Raw genomic sequence first — 16,743 nt, forward strand, 5'->3', positions numbered from 1 at the left:
GAAATGTAGGAACTTTAATGGTCTCAGATGACACACCACATGACAACTTAAATGACATTGAACACTTCTTGACAAAAAAATTATTGCAACATAGTTTGCTAAATATCTAAGCCATTGCATCAGTGCGATACTTCTGCCATTTCTCAATTAGCTCTTCCGCCCTCATAGCATCCTGGAATGCTCAAGAAAGGAAGAAGAGCTTAAGTATGCCAAAAGTGAAATATTTGACCTAAACCCTTCTTTTCTGAGTCATTGCCTTGTAAATGGTATTTGGGTTTGTTTTACTAAATTTTGACTGTTTAAAATATGCTTATGATTTTTGTGAAGTCAGCTGAATCCAAGAAAAAATTTAGAAAAGAATACAAGGAAAAAATATATTGAACATTAGATAAGACCTTTATTGTATCATCTATCAGTAAGTCAGTTCTTGAAAATATTTATATTTATGTGGATAGAGGTTTTCTGTTGTGTTTGTTGGGTGGTTTTTCTAGAATAGTGTGTGTTGTTATTTATTTTTCATGCTGTTCAGAAGTGATTGGTCTTTAATAACTATTTTATGGTGGCTTGGTTTTCTGAGTTATTACTTTATTTACTCAGATATTTGTTTCATTGTGTGATATGTTGCTTTGTAATAATGTGTGGTGGCATCACTAAAATGCAAAAACATTTTTCTTGGTTTCCAATCCTGCATATTGTAGAAAATATAGCATGAGCTTTAGGTTCATTGAAAAGTATGGAAGGTGCATATGCTAGGAAATATTTTAGAGTCAAGTATATTATTACTTGTGCTGCTGCAGAGTCCTAATGTATTGAGGGGCTAAGATGCTATGTTTAGCTCTTCTCTGGAAAAATAGTGTTTACATAGATTTTTTGGCTGTTTGCATTAGATAATTGCTTCCAGTGGATGAGCTTAGGTCAAGTAGTCAAGCCAGACACATGCTGAATGCTTGTAGTTCTCTTGTGTTTTTTTCCCATTTAAAATAATAGCCAGTAAATCCTTTCTTTTTTGTTGTTTCTTGTGGCTAATGATGTGGTTGGGTTTTTTTTAGAGCGTGCCAGTGAGAGCATCTCTCAACTGAAACATGCCTTGGCAAAAGGTGATGGCACTGGATTTGACCACTCCTCTGTGGATGAGGACAGTGACAATGCAGACAGGGCCAGTGACGACTGTGGGACTGCAGCCAGTCAGGAACTCCAGCACAGTCATGCAGGTAAGATTGCTCTGAAAGCAAATGGTTTAAACATTGTTAGAAGCTATACTAATTTCAATGAAAAAACTAATTATTTATTGGTTTTAATGGTTTTTATCTCTTCCTAGTTAACCAACTTAAAATTTTGTTGCAACAACAAGAAAGAATGGAAAGCGAAGAATCTCCCTCAAGAAGGAAGAATTCATTCCATGTATGTTTTTCTGGTTTAACTTGTGTTGTTTGAATAAATTGTATGCATGTTGATTTTATAGTATAAAGAGAAAAAAAGGAATCATTTTAACAGTCTTAAATATGGGAGCTTCCTGAGGCTATAACCAAAACTTAGCATCCTTATGACCATAATGGAAGAAAAAGGAATCTATAATACAGGGTTTATACTTTTCTCCTCTTTTTGTTGACCATGTAGTGTGGTCATCCATCCTTTTTGTTTTGAAAACACTTGGGATAGACAACAAGGAAAAATTTCTGAAAAATCAGCCTCTTTTTTGCTTTGACTGAACCTTAAGGATTCTCAGTGTCCTTCTTACGCTTTAACTACACTTTTTCTTTATAGAGTTAGAGACGTTCATGCAAAAGCAGGTTTTGTAGTTCTCTGCCAAAATGCAGGGGTCTCTGTCAAAGTTTGTTTACTCCCTTACAAGGAGTAAACCTTACAAGGAGCCCCTTACAAGGGCTTCTCAGATGCTGCTTCATTGAAGCAGAACTGCACCACAGTACATGTGATGCACTGTTAGTTACAGAGCAGCTGAGAGTTGCTAGAATCTTCACAGAAAAAGAATTCAAAGGCACTGCTGCAGTTTTATCTTTTGATGGCCTACACTGAATATTTTTGGCTTATACTAAGCAAGACAAGCAGCTCTTTGCTGTCAAAGTTAACAGCAGAATAATCTAAAAGCTGTATTCCTGCTGTGCTGCTTTCAGCCTGTGTAATGAGCATAGCTCTGCTGTGCTGATGTTAAGGAATTTTATTTAAAGTTAACTTTGAGTATTCTAAGATCCACAAGTTTAGTATGGTTGTCCTGCCAGGCATTTTGCCTCATAATGGCATAGGAAAGAGTGTTTTGTAGCTCAAGGGATTGATGGATCATTGGATGACTTTGGCATGACCTGAATTGGTATCAGTTTGTATTTAGCCTTGGAAGGGAGGGAAAGAATCTTTTATTCCATCTTTGGTGAAGTTTTCTATTCATATTGGTAAGCTTTACTAGAGTGGAGAATTTAGAAAATGGAATACTTTTATCCATTTTCTAAATACTTTTATAATTTTTCTTTTATCCATACTGTTTAGAAACTTGGGATAATACTTTCAGGGAGAGGATCAAAGAATGAAGGAATAAACAGAGAAAAAACAAGGGAATTTACTGTATTGGTACAGTACTGCCCCATTTTTTCCTCTTGAAGTTTCCAGTGAGAGATATTCTGTGAAGTGGTGCCTTTACTTTCCTTTGCAGCTGTCCTCCATCTGCTTGAGGACATGAAAGTGTTCTGAAGGCAACCACGTGTAAAGCTCAAAAAAATGTCGAACTGCAAATGTGCACACACGCCAAAAATAAGCCCAAGCCCTTATAAAATATGAGCTTGTCCAGTGATTTACTGGACACTGCAGAAATGCTTCTTGTATAAGAAGAATCCAATTTCCCAAAGGTTGAGGAAAGCAAACTTAGATTATGAGTAACCTTAACCTTTTGCTTTGAGTGATGCTGAAATACCCAATGACTGCTGAATAGGAAATGACTGCAGGATCTACAGCTAAATACAACATTTCACACAAACTTTAGTAACCTTTACCACAATTCATACATATAAATGATATTGTTGTGACAAAATTAGCTTTTCTTTCCCATAGATTAAAGTTGCAATAGACACCAAATTATTAAATCCTTTCTTTGATTACACCCAGATGGTTGTGCAGAAATTTTCCTTTTGCCCTACGCTTTATCACCTGAGGTCAAGGCCCAGCAAGATTGCTTCATATAACAACTGCAGCTCTGCAAGCTGGGTTTTGGCTAACCTAGCTGCACCCAACCTCTGTTCCTGACACTGTTCTTATAGCTGGAGATGTGATGGATTCCTCTTGTCTCCTGACAGTTTATAGGATGGCAGAGTTTCTGTAATTCTGTGGTTTAGATGCTTGAGATTTGAGACATTCTGGAAAAGTACAAAGTGGGCTAAATTATTTGTGATGTTGGCAAAACTCTTTGTCACCATGCTGAATGCTGGCTTCTAGAGCTGCTAAGCATTTATATTTTAAAAATCCTTTTTGGTATTAAGTATTTCAGTGTGAACAGCATTTCCAAGACTCAGGCATAATTGTTTAGTAATTCATACTGATCAGATGTGTCTTTCAGTTCTGATTTTAATAGTTGGCCAGATTTAAAATCATGCCTCTTATGACCTCTGTTCTTTCACCATCTTACATGTTATTGTGAGAACATTAATTAAAAAATTCCAAATCAATTTACAATCAGTTTATAACAATTATGTTGTTAAAAAGGTAAAAAAAAAGTCACAGAGATCTTTTTGTGTTGAGAAAATATACTACCTGTTATTTTCTTTTTAGTGAAAAATTCCTTAGCACTATTGTTTACATTACAGTGATGTTTCTCAGTTTAAACATTAGAACTGTTTTTCAGTGAAAAATAATTTGAATAGAAATGGAGTTTTTCCACATTTTTCTAAAATTGCTGTGGTGTAACCTTGTCAGGGAGGCAGCTGGAGGTCTCAGCTGCAAGGTGTTCATTACATTTTCAGAGAAGAGGGATGGATGAATAGGAGCCAGAGAAACAGATGACTTACAAATATTATCAAGGCTATATTATATATACTTTACCTAGTGTGGTTCCTTTTTTGTTTTAATTTATAAAAGAGTTAGGATTAAGAATTTAAATCAGGATGAATTCTGAGTCAACAGAACATGGAGCTTATGTCTACTGAGCTAGGCAGAATATGTGGCAAATTTGGAATTCCTTCTCTAAAGGGATGTTTTTTCAGATAGTTCTGGGTATCCTCCATTTGTCTCTGCAATCCTGGTTCCAGATATCTCAAGAGTTTCCCCCTCTTTATAAGCCAATACTTGTATTTGGTATAATTGGATTGTAAGATTGTAAGGTTTTTGTTGCTAGAAACTTTCACCTCATCCTAATTTAAGGATTATACCTTTAGAAGGATCGGACACGGAATTTTAATGCATTGTTGGCAGAACCTGTAGATAAGATAACTAGTACATGTAATAGCCATTAGTAACTAGGTTTGCTTTTTTTTTTTTTCATTTTGCTTTGTGGAGGTTTTGGTTTTTGGTTTGTTTTTTTTTTTTTTTGGTTTTTTTTTTCAATGGTGAATATTTCAAAAGTAATATTTAAAAACAAGGATGTAACTGTCTGAATCTTTGATCTCTTTTAGATTTCAATTATATTTGGAAATACAATATGGAATATTTTTGCATAAAAAGGCATGTTTGTGACCCAAAATCATAGGTGTTAGGATTGTGTGTGTTGTGTGTTTCAAAAATAGGGATATGCATAAAGATACTTGTTTTCCTTCAGAAGTGTGAACTAGTGTCAATGGAGAAGACTCCATTAACAATTCTGGGCGCATTTTGAAGCCTTACCAGAAAACTGTAGGTTGTATTCTGTGTGCAAGCAAGGTCTTACTGCAACAATGGAAAATCAGAACATAACACATGCTGTTCTTTACCTCCTTCAGAAGCCCCCAGAAGCTGTGCCTGCAGACCTACCAGCCCTTTTCGATCTTGTTCCTATAATCTCTGATCAGTCACAGTACATTAAACATTTGGAAGCAGAAGTGAAGTTTTACAAGGTATCAGATAACTTACTTGACCTGCTAAAACCCTAGTCCCCCAAATGTGATGAACTGCATTAAAAGCAGCTTACATTTAAATTTGAGGTCGATTGCTGTAATGACCAAAACTGAGCCAAATGCAGTTCAGTAGATTCCTTACCCTGTCTCTTGGTATCTGGTATTTTTAAGGGTCTTTAAAGACATTTTTACATCCTGTCACAAATACAAATAAGCATTTTTTTTAAGAAGATTTACAACAGTATAAGCTGCAAAAATACAAAATCTCTCTTTTGCAAATTCTTAGTCTCTCTAAAAGGGTTCAAACTTTTGAAAATGTTCATCTAGATGCCTTGGTCTCAAGATGCATTTCAATATTGATAGCCATCTTAAAGAACCTTTTAAATGCAATACCTTCATCCTATAGGAGGAGTTGTGTGGGGTAAAAGATCAAGAACAGTCAGTTTTACTTGAAAATGAGGAACTCCATCAGAAGCTGAAATTCTTAACTGCAGAATACATGTTGAGAGAACAAACTCTTCTTGATGCCTCAGTAAGTTGGTTTTTTTTGTTGCTTTAATCAGTGCTCAAGCATCTGGCCAGATTATTTTTATGGAAGGGTATACAAATGGTTGTCTGCAAATGGAATTTTAGTCAAAATTTAATGAGAATTTGTAAATATGGATTTCCTTGGGTAACATAATTTTCATAGGTTGCTAACCTAATTAAATTGTTTATTGTTTCTTATATTCTACTGAGGATTGTTCAGTAGAATATAATGAATATTGTTTATTGGTTCTTATGTTCTATGAATATTGTTTATTGGTTCTTATATTCTACTGAAGATTATAAGGTTCAATACTTAAGTAAGGAAATTTGTTTAAAAAAACAGCCTGCATAATCGTAACTAAAGCATTAATACTTTCATTTTAGGCCAATACTCAGAAATCCTGGCCTGTAGGTGGTAAAGGCTGCAGCACCCACCAGCCTGTCACCTCCTCACTGACACATAACAAAGATCAGGCTTTTGTGGCACCAGCTTCTGGAGACAAAGCCAGATGGCCCATAGAACTGGTTGGTATCACCTTCCTTCACAGACTCCTACCTTTGCAAAACTCTTCAGGATTGTTGTTGTTGTTGTTCCAGTTCTGATGATTAGCTTTCAACAGACACAGAAGTCTTAGTTGATTGAACCTTAATCTGAGCCCAAATTTTATTCTCTTAAACGTCATCTTCTCATTATATCCTAATTAATATTATTGTGCAGTTAGACACAGATGGCAGGTTTTATCTGCAGATGATGACTTCCCAGAGATAATTCTTGTTTAAAGATGATGACTTCACTGTGCTTGGGGGAATCTTAGGTGTAACACAGCACCCAAGCAGGTGGGAACTAGCTGGTGTAATTTATGTAGCCCTCCACACAAGCTCTTTTCATAATGAGTTGTTCTGCTCCTGGAGCAGTACAGGTTCAGTAAGGTACAAAAGTAGTTTTATGCAATCTGCTTTCCCTAAGATGAATTACACACTTGGTGCTTTTAGAGATACAGAGGAGGCCTAGTAATTTAGAGATGATGTTGTTTCTTCCTGTATTTTTAGTTTCAGAGGATATTCATTTTCATTTTGTTCTGAAGTAGTGGGGTAGTTTTGCTATCTTTTGGGAAAAACCTGGCTAATTGAAAAATTTTGATATGTTTTATTCATGTGCATTTGTGTACTGTGGAATTTATACAGTACTTCAATTATATGGGATTCGAGGGTTTTTTCATATAAATATATCGTTTTTGGGGTTTTTTATACTATTATTTTATAGCTGAAGACCTCAGTGATCACTGATGCCTGCAGTTGTTTGGAAGAAGTGTTTTACAGTAATTGCTTTTTTCTTCATCTGCCACATTTAAATCAGGAGAATCATGTTGATTGTAACTTTGTACGTAGTGTCATAGTGAGCTAAATTTGTAGTGTTTGTACAATGGTTTTGTTATCACCATTGTATTTAACATGGGTGTGGTTGATTCATATACCTAGTTCTTCACCAGGTATATGAAGAGTAAACTCACTGCATTATAAATAAATAGCCTGTGTAACTTAAGTTCTTAATAATTTTGTATTAATATCTGCTGACTTGTGGAAAAGAAAGAGCAAACTCGAGACACGATTATCAGTTTCTGTGAATCATTGTAGAGAACTGAGGAATGCAGTTGGAATTGAAACAATTTACCATATGACGATCTGGCAAAAAAACCTTATTTAGAAACAAAAAAATGGGAGGGTTGTTCACTTTTTAGACTTCCAGAAAAGTGAAATATTTAGGTTTCTCTGCCACTAGTATTTCAGCAGGTTTATGTCCTCAGGGAAAAAGAATGTGGGTAAAGTCTAGGTTTATTTGTAAAGACTGTTATGAAGAAAGTAAGACATATCTTCTCCCATCTTTTCTAAAGGAGAATCTAAAACTTCTTTATCAAGAAAAAGTCAATATCCTTGATGATCAAATACAGTCTCTAAGGTAAAGTTAATTTTTTTTCCTAAAATAATCCTTAAAAAATTGTCACTGCATAACAGCATGAATCACTCTTAATCTGAATTTAACTAAGAGAATGCCTGGATGTCTGAATGTTGTCTTCTAATAGTATCCCTAAAAACTGGTTTTCTATTAAATTCTCTCAAATATTGATGTAGCAAAATTGAATGTACTGCTTCTTTATAGAAACAGTAGCACATATATATATATATACGCACTCATATATATACATATATATAAAATATCTTCTCTTTTTTATATACATATATATATATAAAAAACTTCTTATCTTTTTTACCCTCTTTCCCCTAAGAAAGGTCATGTAAGATAGACCATTCAAAGAAAAGAGAGAGGTTACAATTTTATCTTGTGTGACAGCTTCCATAATTAGCTACTTTCCACTACTGTTTAATCATGTTTTTCCCTCAATAAATTGTGGTTTCATATTTTTGAAAATGCTAGACTGTTCTGTGTGTAAAAAGAGTTATTGGTAGGGAGACAGGTTAAAAGAATGCTTTGATGAAACCAGCAACATACAAAGCCAGTTGTCTTAGTGAAGGTAAAGGAGGATCTTTAATTTCAGCTGTCATGATCCAATTTTTTTTCCCCCTTGGCCTCAAGTGTTATATTTACTCAAAAGTAATTGTTGGGGATTGTCTCAGAAGTTCCTTAAGTACATTATTCAGCCTCTGATTTCTCCTAAGAGGCATGATCTTGCAAACAGGAAGTTCTGCAAAACTAAATTTTATTGAAGTGAGAAATTATATTGCTTTCAGTGATATAATTCTTTCTTCCCTTTTAACTTCAAGGATGAGTATACACAGAACTTGCTGATTTCTGTCCAAAACTTTGCAACAATAGGTTTGTTGCACCACGACTGTGTAAGGATATATGCAGAGCAAATTCTGTTCAGGTTATAGTGGGTTATATGTAATAGACCAAGTACTAAAATTGGAAAAAGTGCACAGAAGATTTTCCAGATGGAAATAAGAATGCACGCAGTGTATATATCATGTGCACAGTAAATCCAATGCAAGCAGAATGTGTCAGACTTCCTGAGTGTGTGCTGCCCAGATGGCCTGCATAACAAACCCAAAGCTTTGGATTCATTGCACAATTTGTCAAATTGATCTATATGTGCACAGTGTGCGTTTGTCTGGAACTTCCTGATGTTAACATTCCTATTGCTTGCGATCTCCCCAGCATGACACATGCTTGGAAATTCTGGAGAAAATGCTTCTGAGCACCTGGTAAAAATTTGGAAGACAAGTAAAAAACTTAGCCTGTTTTTCTGCACATGTGTTTGACCTCAAAAGGTTGTGTATATTGCTGGATCTGAGTGAATGTGCTGATTTCTTGTCTAGGGAGTAGAGAATAAATATGAAGTTAGTGGTACTATTAATAAAAGCAACAGGAAATTGTTAGAGTATTGAAATATTTATACAGCTGATTTTTTTTCCTAATAATTAATATTATATTCTGTTCAGACAAAATGTAAGCCTACAGGTTTTTTCCTCTAATAAATTTCTGTTTAAGTTCAATATTTTCTGATAATATGGGGAAAGAAACAAATTAACACAGTATTGTTTGGTCTATTAATATTTTTGATTGGGCAGTTCAACTGTTACTTCTCTGTTAAAGTCTTCCTTAGCCTCTTGAAAATGTGTAAAATACTGTTCATTACAGGGATTCTTACAGTTCTTTTGAGGTTGCATTTGTAGTTATATATTGTATATGAATATGACTTGTAGAAATATCTAATTTCACAAATTTCTTCTTTCTAGAAAAGACCTTTCAGAATCTCAGAAGACATGCAAAGATTTGGAAGGAAGGCTGAAACACCAGAAGTCCCTGTTTGCAGCCAGGAATTCTGGCCAGGTTGGTGGTCTGTGCCTGAACTGTGCCCAGCACGAGGCCATTCTCGCACAGACTCACTGCAGTGTCCACGTGCAGACCATCGAGAGGCTGACGAGGTGGGTACTGGCAGTATGGACTTGTGTTGGAAGCTGTTACAGGGCATGCAAGGGTTGCAGGGTGAAGAGAGAGACGAGAATGTTGACTTCATGTTCAGAAGGTTTGATTTATTATTTTATTTTATATATATACATTACATTACAACTATGCTAAAAAGAAATAGAGAGAAAGTTCTCAGAAGCTAGCTAAGCTAAGAATAGAAAAGGAATGAATAATAAAGGAGCTCTCTCTGATTCTGTCCCAGAGAGAGCTCGGTCTTTGATTGGCCCTTAATTGTAAACATCCAACATGGGCCAATCAGAGGTGCACCTGTTGCATTCCACAGCAGCAGATAACCATTGTTTGCATTCTTTTTCTGGGGCCTCAGCTTCCCAGAAGGAAAAATCCTAAAGAAAGGATTTTTATGAAAAGATGTCAGTGACAGGAAGCATGGCCATGGCTGCTTGCATTAAACCTTTAAAGTCTCAATGTGTTGGGTTACATTTGTAGAGAGAGATGCATTTCTGAAACAATACACTCCAAGCTGGAGTCATAATGCTAAAATCAGTAAATGTAGGTCCCAACTACTTCAAAATCCACAATAGCTTTGCTATTTATTTCAAGTGGGAAAGAATTTTAGTTGTTATAATGTAATTATGTACCTTGGGCTGACCAGATAATGAGACAATTTACAGTCTGTTTCCTGTACTTTTTGTACAAACAAATCCTTCACTCTGTCAGCACAAATATTGTGCAAGTCCATGCATTTTGACTGATTATTTCTTGCAACAGTTCATTATTATTATGTAGTTGAAGTTTGTCTGGCTCCACTTTATTTTCTTTACCTCTGAGGAACTTTTTCAATACATCAACAATAGGTTGTGTGCTTGGGGTAGGATGCATTTCCTACCCCAACACCTGTAGCAGTTCCTCCCTGACTACAATAAGACAGGGAAAAGAAGTTCCATTGGACAAAAATAAATGAAATTATTTGTTGCACCATTTTTTTTTAAAAAGTATACTTTTATTTAAATATTTTTTTAAAATCACAGCTATAGAAGAGAAGGGAAGGGAAGGGAGAAAAAAAGAAAACAGCTATATAGGCTGGATATATGTATTTCAGGGATCCCAATATTAAATTCTTTTCCTTAAGGAATTCTGCAAGTCAATTTATCTTCAAAAAAAACTCTACCTTTCTACTTGCTAGTAATAATGATAGGATACTGCAACTTTCTCAAAGTTTTTTAAACAGCCATCTATTGTCAGATATCTGAAGGTTCTTGGAATTTCTGAAGTATTAAATGAGCCTGAGATGGAATAGTGGGTCAGTTAGAAGCAGGGAGACTGAAGGGGCATAGAACATATATGTACTTGGTCAAGTAGGCACTATCCCTCTGCACTAGATGGTAATTGCCAGGATTTATGTATTTTTTTCTATTAGCAAGTCCAAAAATTTTCTGGCAAAGCTCTATTGCTGAGAAGTCATGTTTCAAAATCTGCTTTTGTAACAAAAGTCATTATTTGTCACAGATGTTGGAAAATAGGAATAAACTGTAAATCAGTACATTCTTGTTCTCTTATATTATGGTGAGCTTGAAATAAAAGATTTGAATTGACCTCTTTATTTATCTTAAACCATTATTTCATTTGGAGGTTTAAAAAATCTAAAAGCTACCTCTATGTGTTGTGCAGTTTATTAAAAACAAGGGTATTTCAGTAGGAATTTTCAAAGGAACTTTATCCAATTCAAAAATGAAATGAAATTTCAAAGTATGACTGCTAGGTCTCTGGCAAATACAAAAAAATGTGTTGCCATTTTACACAACATTAAGAACACAACAGTTTTCATACAGAATCTTGAGCTGCACCTAAACCACAGACAACAGATAAAACTTAAATTTAAAGGCTTTTAACATATCAAAATAGTGAAAAGATGAGGTTAAGTATTACCATTTTACCAACTCTGCTTTACCATTTAGTACAGATTTCAGTGTTTTAGTGCAGAGTTGTAGAATCCAGGTGTTGTTGTGGTGTGTTGCAATATCCTGTTTTACCTTCTCCCTTCCCCCTTGCCCCTCGCTGAGTGTGCCCTGTCAATCAGGCTAACATACCAGCAAGGCGTCGTGTGATAGGTGTCCCTAGTCCCTTGAGACCCTGCCCCTTCACCTGGTTGGTGACTCACCTGTCCCCTCCCCTTCCCCTGTCCTGAGCTTAAAATGTTAATGAGACCATGCGGCCTCCATTCTGTTAGCAGCAGTGGCCCAGTGCAGACATCTCTGTACTCATGGAATAAACATCTGGCAACCTTCTAGCAGAATCCACTCCTTTTATCTCCACTATCGCCAGAAGCTCTCTCTCCTGAGGAGAACGGAGTCCTGTCTTGTGCCCCGCTGCACTCTGCCGCCAGCCAAGGTATCTCTGGGGTAAAACACCACAGTGCTGCCTTTGGCCAAGCAGCGAGGGTCAGAACTGGCCTAGGCACCATCTAACTGGTTATATTGGGATTCTTATTCCAATAAGGTGTCCTATTGTTTGGCTTAGTTCCAGTTTGCAGCAAATGGATTTAGATTGTCATTTGATATACTTCGAGATTACTTGTTGAACCTAACCCTTCCTTTTTATTATTTTTTCCCACTTTTACATTTAATGAAAGTGTAATTCCTTATTGCCTTTATTTTATTATTTGCATGGATCCCCATTTTGTTACATAAACAGAATGTGCTCAGGTTCTGTACATTAATGATTTGAGATCTGCTGTCTTTACTGGCAGTTTCTCTAATGGTCCATCCTTTTAAAATGAAGGACTGGTTGTCAAGCAAATGATATTTTCAGTATCTGCCAAGCAAAATGCTGTCTTTCACTCATGAGTTTTAATCTTGCTTTGCTTACCACTTTGCTGAAGTCTTCTATCTGTATGTATTTTATATTTGGTATACCTGTTGTTTGGGGTTTTTTTCCTCATACAAAAAGAAATAGAAATATCTGGCTTGGTTTTTGTTTTAATATGCAGAGAAAGAGATGACTTGATGGATGCACTTGTTTCAGTGAGACAAAGCATAAAAGAGATGCAGCAAAGAGAATCTAATGCTTGTAAGCAAGTTGAACATGCTGTGCAAATGGCAGAAGAGGCCAATTTTGAAAAAACAAAGGTAAATCCATCACGAAATTCGAGCTTTTTAGTGTTCCAATCTAATGCAAATATTAATTAGTTTTCATGCTAATGAGAGAATACCTGCATAAGACCTTTGTCATATTTTAATATAATGTAGATTTAAAACAACTGCACCATGTGACTATTTCTGAGCAGTAATGTGAAATCTGTATTCAAGTTCCTAAATTCTCATCAATACTATGAGGAGTGCTGCATTTTTTAATTGATGTACTTTCACAGCTAGGTGATATAAATTCAGTTGTAGAATTTTCAAAGATATTCATGATATGTAAGAGGATAATTTTGACATCACCCTTCTGACCTACTCTGGAAAAATAGTTAAAATGCTTGCAAACAGTTATTTTTTGCCTCGGATGAGAGCAGTGCAAGAACTGATTGACTGTCAGAGCTCTTTGAAGATGAGAAGCCTTGTCTAATGCTAAGCTTGTCCAAGCTTCTGGTGCTATGTAAATAATAGTGATAAAACCAGTTTTGATCTAATGCTTGTGTTAGCCCTGTACACAATCAACCTATATTCACCTAAATTATTTCCTTGATAGTTAGTGACATCTACTGTACTATTAGTGAATTACTGTGGAATTGAGAGAGGGTTGCTTTGGTTTGGTTTTTGTAATTGAATGCAAACAAGATTGATGTAATTGTTCTATTGATAAAATTGGTGTTTTTTATCCAGTGCTGTAAGAGAAGACTGGGTGCTTGCAGGATTGTGTGAAGTCCTGCCAGTTTGTCTTCAAGGCTGAATAGTAGTCTGGTATTTTTTTCATGTCCCAAAACTGTTTTAATATGAAAGAACAGGAAAAAAATTTACTTATACTGCATTAATTTTGCCTTTTTACAAGTACTGGTGTATACCTCTTGGTAAGTACAAATCATCTTTTTTTTTGCCCTGTCCTATTCTACTCTCAAGTGCTGTTTATCTTGATAACTAGCATGGAATCCCATAGAAGACTCCACATAACAGAAGTGAGAATTAAAACATCAAGCTTTTAAATACTATAATTGCAATTTCATCAGCCTGTTGTCCCAAAGTCTAACCTCAGGTGCTTATCATTTTAAACCACCATTTCTTCTTGACTTTTGGTTGTCTCTATAGTTTTTGGCCTCTTGCTTATTGCATAGAGCAGGAAGGAAATATGTTATGTTTAAGTTGAAGCAAAATCAGGAATATATTTTTGACACAAATGTCATAAAAGAATAATTGTTTGAAATGCTCATTGTGTAGTCAGAACAGTGGAGCTAACAAAATACACGTTTTCTTCTTGAAATGCAACTAATGCAACTGCTTTCTTCTAGAGTCCATTGGTTTGGATGTCTACCAAGCTGCAGCAGTTTTATGCAGGCAATTGTTTGCTGAAGTCGATGATTCTTTCTTACAGAAAAGGATTTAATGCCATAACAGAGGAATTCTCTCACCTGAAGAGGGTCCCACAGAATTGCCATAAAACTGAAGGATGCTGTTAGAGCGTTCTCTAAAAAACATAGTTTAATTTGCTCCCCCCATGAACAGTCCAAAGCCAAAAAAGCTAAACACAGGGAATTGGCTTTGAGTGAAAGAAAAATAAGCAGTTTAAAAAAAAAGATTTGAAAATAAAGTGTAAAAATTAGAATTCCTAAAGGGAAAATACACTAGCTTCTTTGAAACAGAATATGCTGGATATCAGTGGAATGTTGAAATTAAATCTAGTTCATTCGTAGGCTAGCAAAGCTCCCTTCAGGATGCTTTGAATACTTAGATTTACTTGTAATGGAGTAGTGTATTTCTGATTTAAGCTGACATAACACTCAAATTCTACACTTTGGCAGAGATACAGCAGCATAAATAGATAAACATCTTTATTTTTCATCCAGCATTTTTAGAAGATAGTGAAGACAGTGTTTTGAGAGTTCTTGAACTTACATTTCTTCTTTTTTCATAGAAAACCCATCTATAATCCTATGGTTTAGCATCTGAAATTAAGCAGTACTTTATGAGGTATTTAGTAGAATAAATTTTTTGACAAACCTGAAACTTATTTGTCTTTTTTTGTACCTTTACTGACTGCTTTCAGGTTTCTTAGCATTCTGCACTCAGTAATTCACTTCAGGAGAAGACTTCAATGGAAGAGCATACATTCATACATTTTATTTATTTTTCCTTCAGTTCTTTAGTTAGACAGTAAGCACTGTATTTGCAAGGAGTCAAATACTGGAGGCTGATTTTAGTGATGTGCATTCAGGAATTTCAAATTTTAAATGTAAGATGAGTAATCATAATTTTAGAAGAACAGCTACTTATTTGGAAAATACACCCAGAAAAATGCTTCCATCTTTGCCATTATTCCTAAAAGCAATTAAATTTCTCAGTTACAGTACGGCATCTTAAACATACATACAAACCTACAAACATATACATCTGTTTTCATTTTGTTAGTCCTATTCTAGATGTTAACACAGTAGGATAAATATAAACATCATTAAAAAAAAGACATTTCTAATAGCAGACTGGTTTCTTTGAGGTTATTAAATGAGTACCATGTTTGTTTAACAATTTTAGGTTTCTTTCATTTAAGTAAATTGGGTTTTTTAGGCTCTCATCCACTGTGATCAACTGAAAAGTGAGATGGAACGACAGAAGAATTATCTTGAAAAGGAGTTGGCTGCCCAACTAAATAAGAGGGCTGATGAAAAAGAAGCATTGCGGCGGGAAATGAAGAAGGAAAGGGAGGACTTGGCAGCAATGGTATGGGTTGGTTCTTTCCCTGTTTGTGCACTACAATGAGTGTATCATCCTCTTTAAACTTCATTTACTTGTCTTTTATTTTTAGCTTTGGGTGTGAGAGCTCAGTCACTTCTACCATTTTTTTTAAAGCAATGGTAGATAAGTGATGTTTTGAGTTTGAATAACTGGATTTTGTGCTATGTCACTAGTACATACTAGGTTGTTGGTGTTATGCACTTTGTTTTAGTTAGCATAATAATTTTAATGCACTGTGTCAGAGTAAGAAAGAGGTAATATGTGATGAAAGGTTTGTACCTAGTTTTTTTATGAAAATTATTATTTAGTTTGCCATGGCAAACATTCAGAAGTTAGCAAATGTCAAATTTAGGATTCTTTGCTACTTTGATCTTATATATACATTAATGTTACAATATCATTATTTCAAAGTGATCTTATCATATGTTTGGTTTTCCCACCTGCAGAAATGTGTTGGAATCTCTTTTCTCACTCTTACTAATGTTTATAAACTCTCTGAGAGAGAATCTGTCTCATCATTTATGCCATGACCATCGTGATAGTCTTGATAACCTTGTTTTAGCCTTCTAGATGCTGCTGTAATTTGAGTATAAAACATGAGGGTTTACTGCCCAATGGAGTCTACAAAGGAAAGCTCAAGCTAACAGCAGTAAGCCTGTGATAGAGGAGGCTTCTAAGGTGATTAAAATGGGAAGAAATGTAGAGAGACAAATACCTCATGAATTAGTGGTATTCATGCTTTGTATGCTATGTAGTGGTATTCATGCTCATGTTTGATCTGCAACATCTTGAACTATTTATGGGGGAGGTTTGAAAACAAGAGTGTCAATTTCTCTCCTGATTGAACACTTTTTCTTATTTTTTGGGAGTCTTTTATAAGTTGTATGTATTATTTCTAAAAATTTGGAGAGCACAAACTGAGCAAAATAAGCCATTTAAGTGTGTATAAAAAAACCTTTGACTCCAATTCCAGATACCAAAACAGATATTAAGCACAGTGATGGGAACTAAGGGATCTTTAAGTATGTGAACTGATCATCAGTGATCTGTTGCCAGGGAAACTGAAATTAAAAAAATAATCTTCCACTGGAGACATTATTGAGCAATTCCTTGTTTGACTTCTTGCTATCTATTAGAAGTTATCCCTTTTATGAAGTTAATTGCTTTATTACAAGTTGATTAAAGCAGTGTATTCACTCCAAAATACAGCCTATTAGACAAGCATTTAATACTTTTTTTGGTAGAATATTTCACTCCATGTCATCACATTAGTTTGTATTTCATCACCCACTGAAATTGTTTAACTGGAACCAATTCCCACTTTAAGTAGTTGTGCACTTTTTTTTTTTAATAAATC

General features: G+C 35.1%; 1 protein-coding gene across 6 annotated transcripts in view; it reads left to right on the plus strand.

Moving 5' to 3' along the window:
- The window catches only part of SDCCAG8 (SHH signaling and ciliogenesis regulator SDCCAG8), a 106,574-nt gene that overhangs the window by 6,794 nt on the left and 83,037 nt on the right, over positions 1–16,743 (plus strand). For 5 of the 6 annotated variants that reach the window (XR_001332890.3, XM_026795117.2, XM_014268954.3 and 2 more), the window contains exons 2-10: positions 1,050–1,211; positions 1,319–1,401; positions 4,914–5,027; positions 5,434–5,559; positions 5,940–6,080; positions 7,448–7,512; positions 9,312–9,500; positions 12,491–12,629; positions 15,219–15,371. Coding sequence is in view for 5 of the 6 variants with exons in the window: in XM_014268954.3 (XP_014124429.2) it covers positions 1,050–1,211; positions 1,319–1,401; positions 4,914–5,027; positions 5,434–5,559; positions 5,940–6,080; positions 7,448–7,512; positions 9,312–9,500; positions 12,491–12,629; positions 15,219–15,371 (1,172 nt within the window). In the remaining variant the exon portion in view is untranslated. The remainder of the gene's footprint in view (positions 1–1,049; positions 1,212–1,318; positions 1,402–4,913; positions 5,028–5,433; positions 5,560–5,939; positions 6,081–7,447; positions 7,513–9,311; positions 9,501–12,490; positions 12,630–15,218; positions 15,372–16,743) is intronic. The other variant, XM_026795116.2, reaches the window with a different exon arrangement.

The sequence above is a fragment of the Zonotrichia albicollis genome, chromosome 3 (assembly GCF_047830755.1).
Source record: "Zonotrichia albicollis isolate bZonAlb1 chromosome 3, bZonAlb1.hap1, whole genome shotgun sequence".
Classification (NCBI taxonomy): Eukaryota; Metazoa; Chordata; class Aves; order Passeriformes; family Passerellidae; genus Zonotrichia; species Zonotrichia albicollis.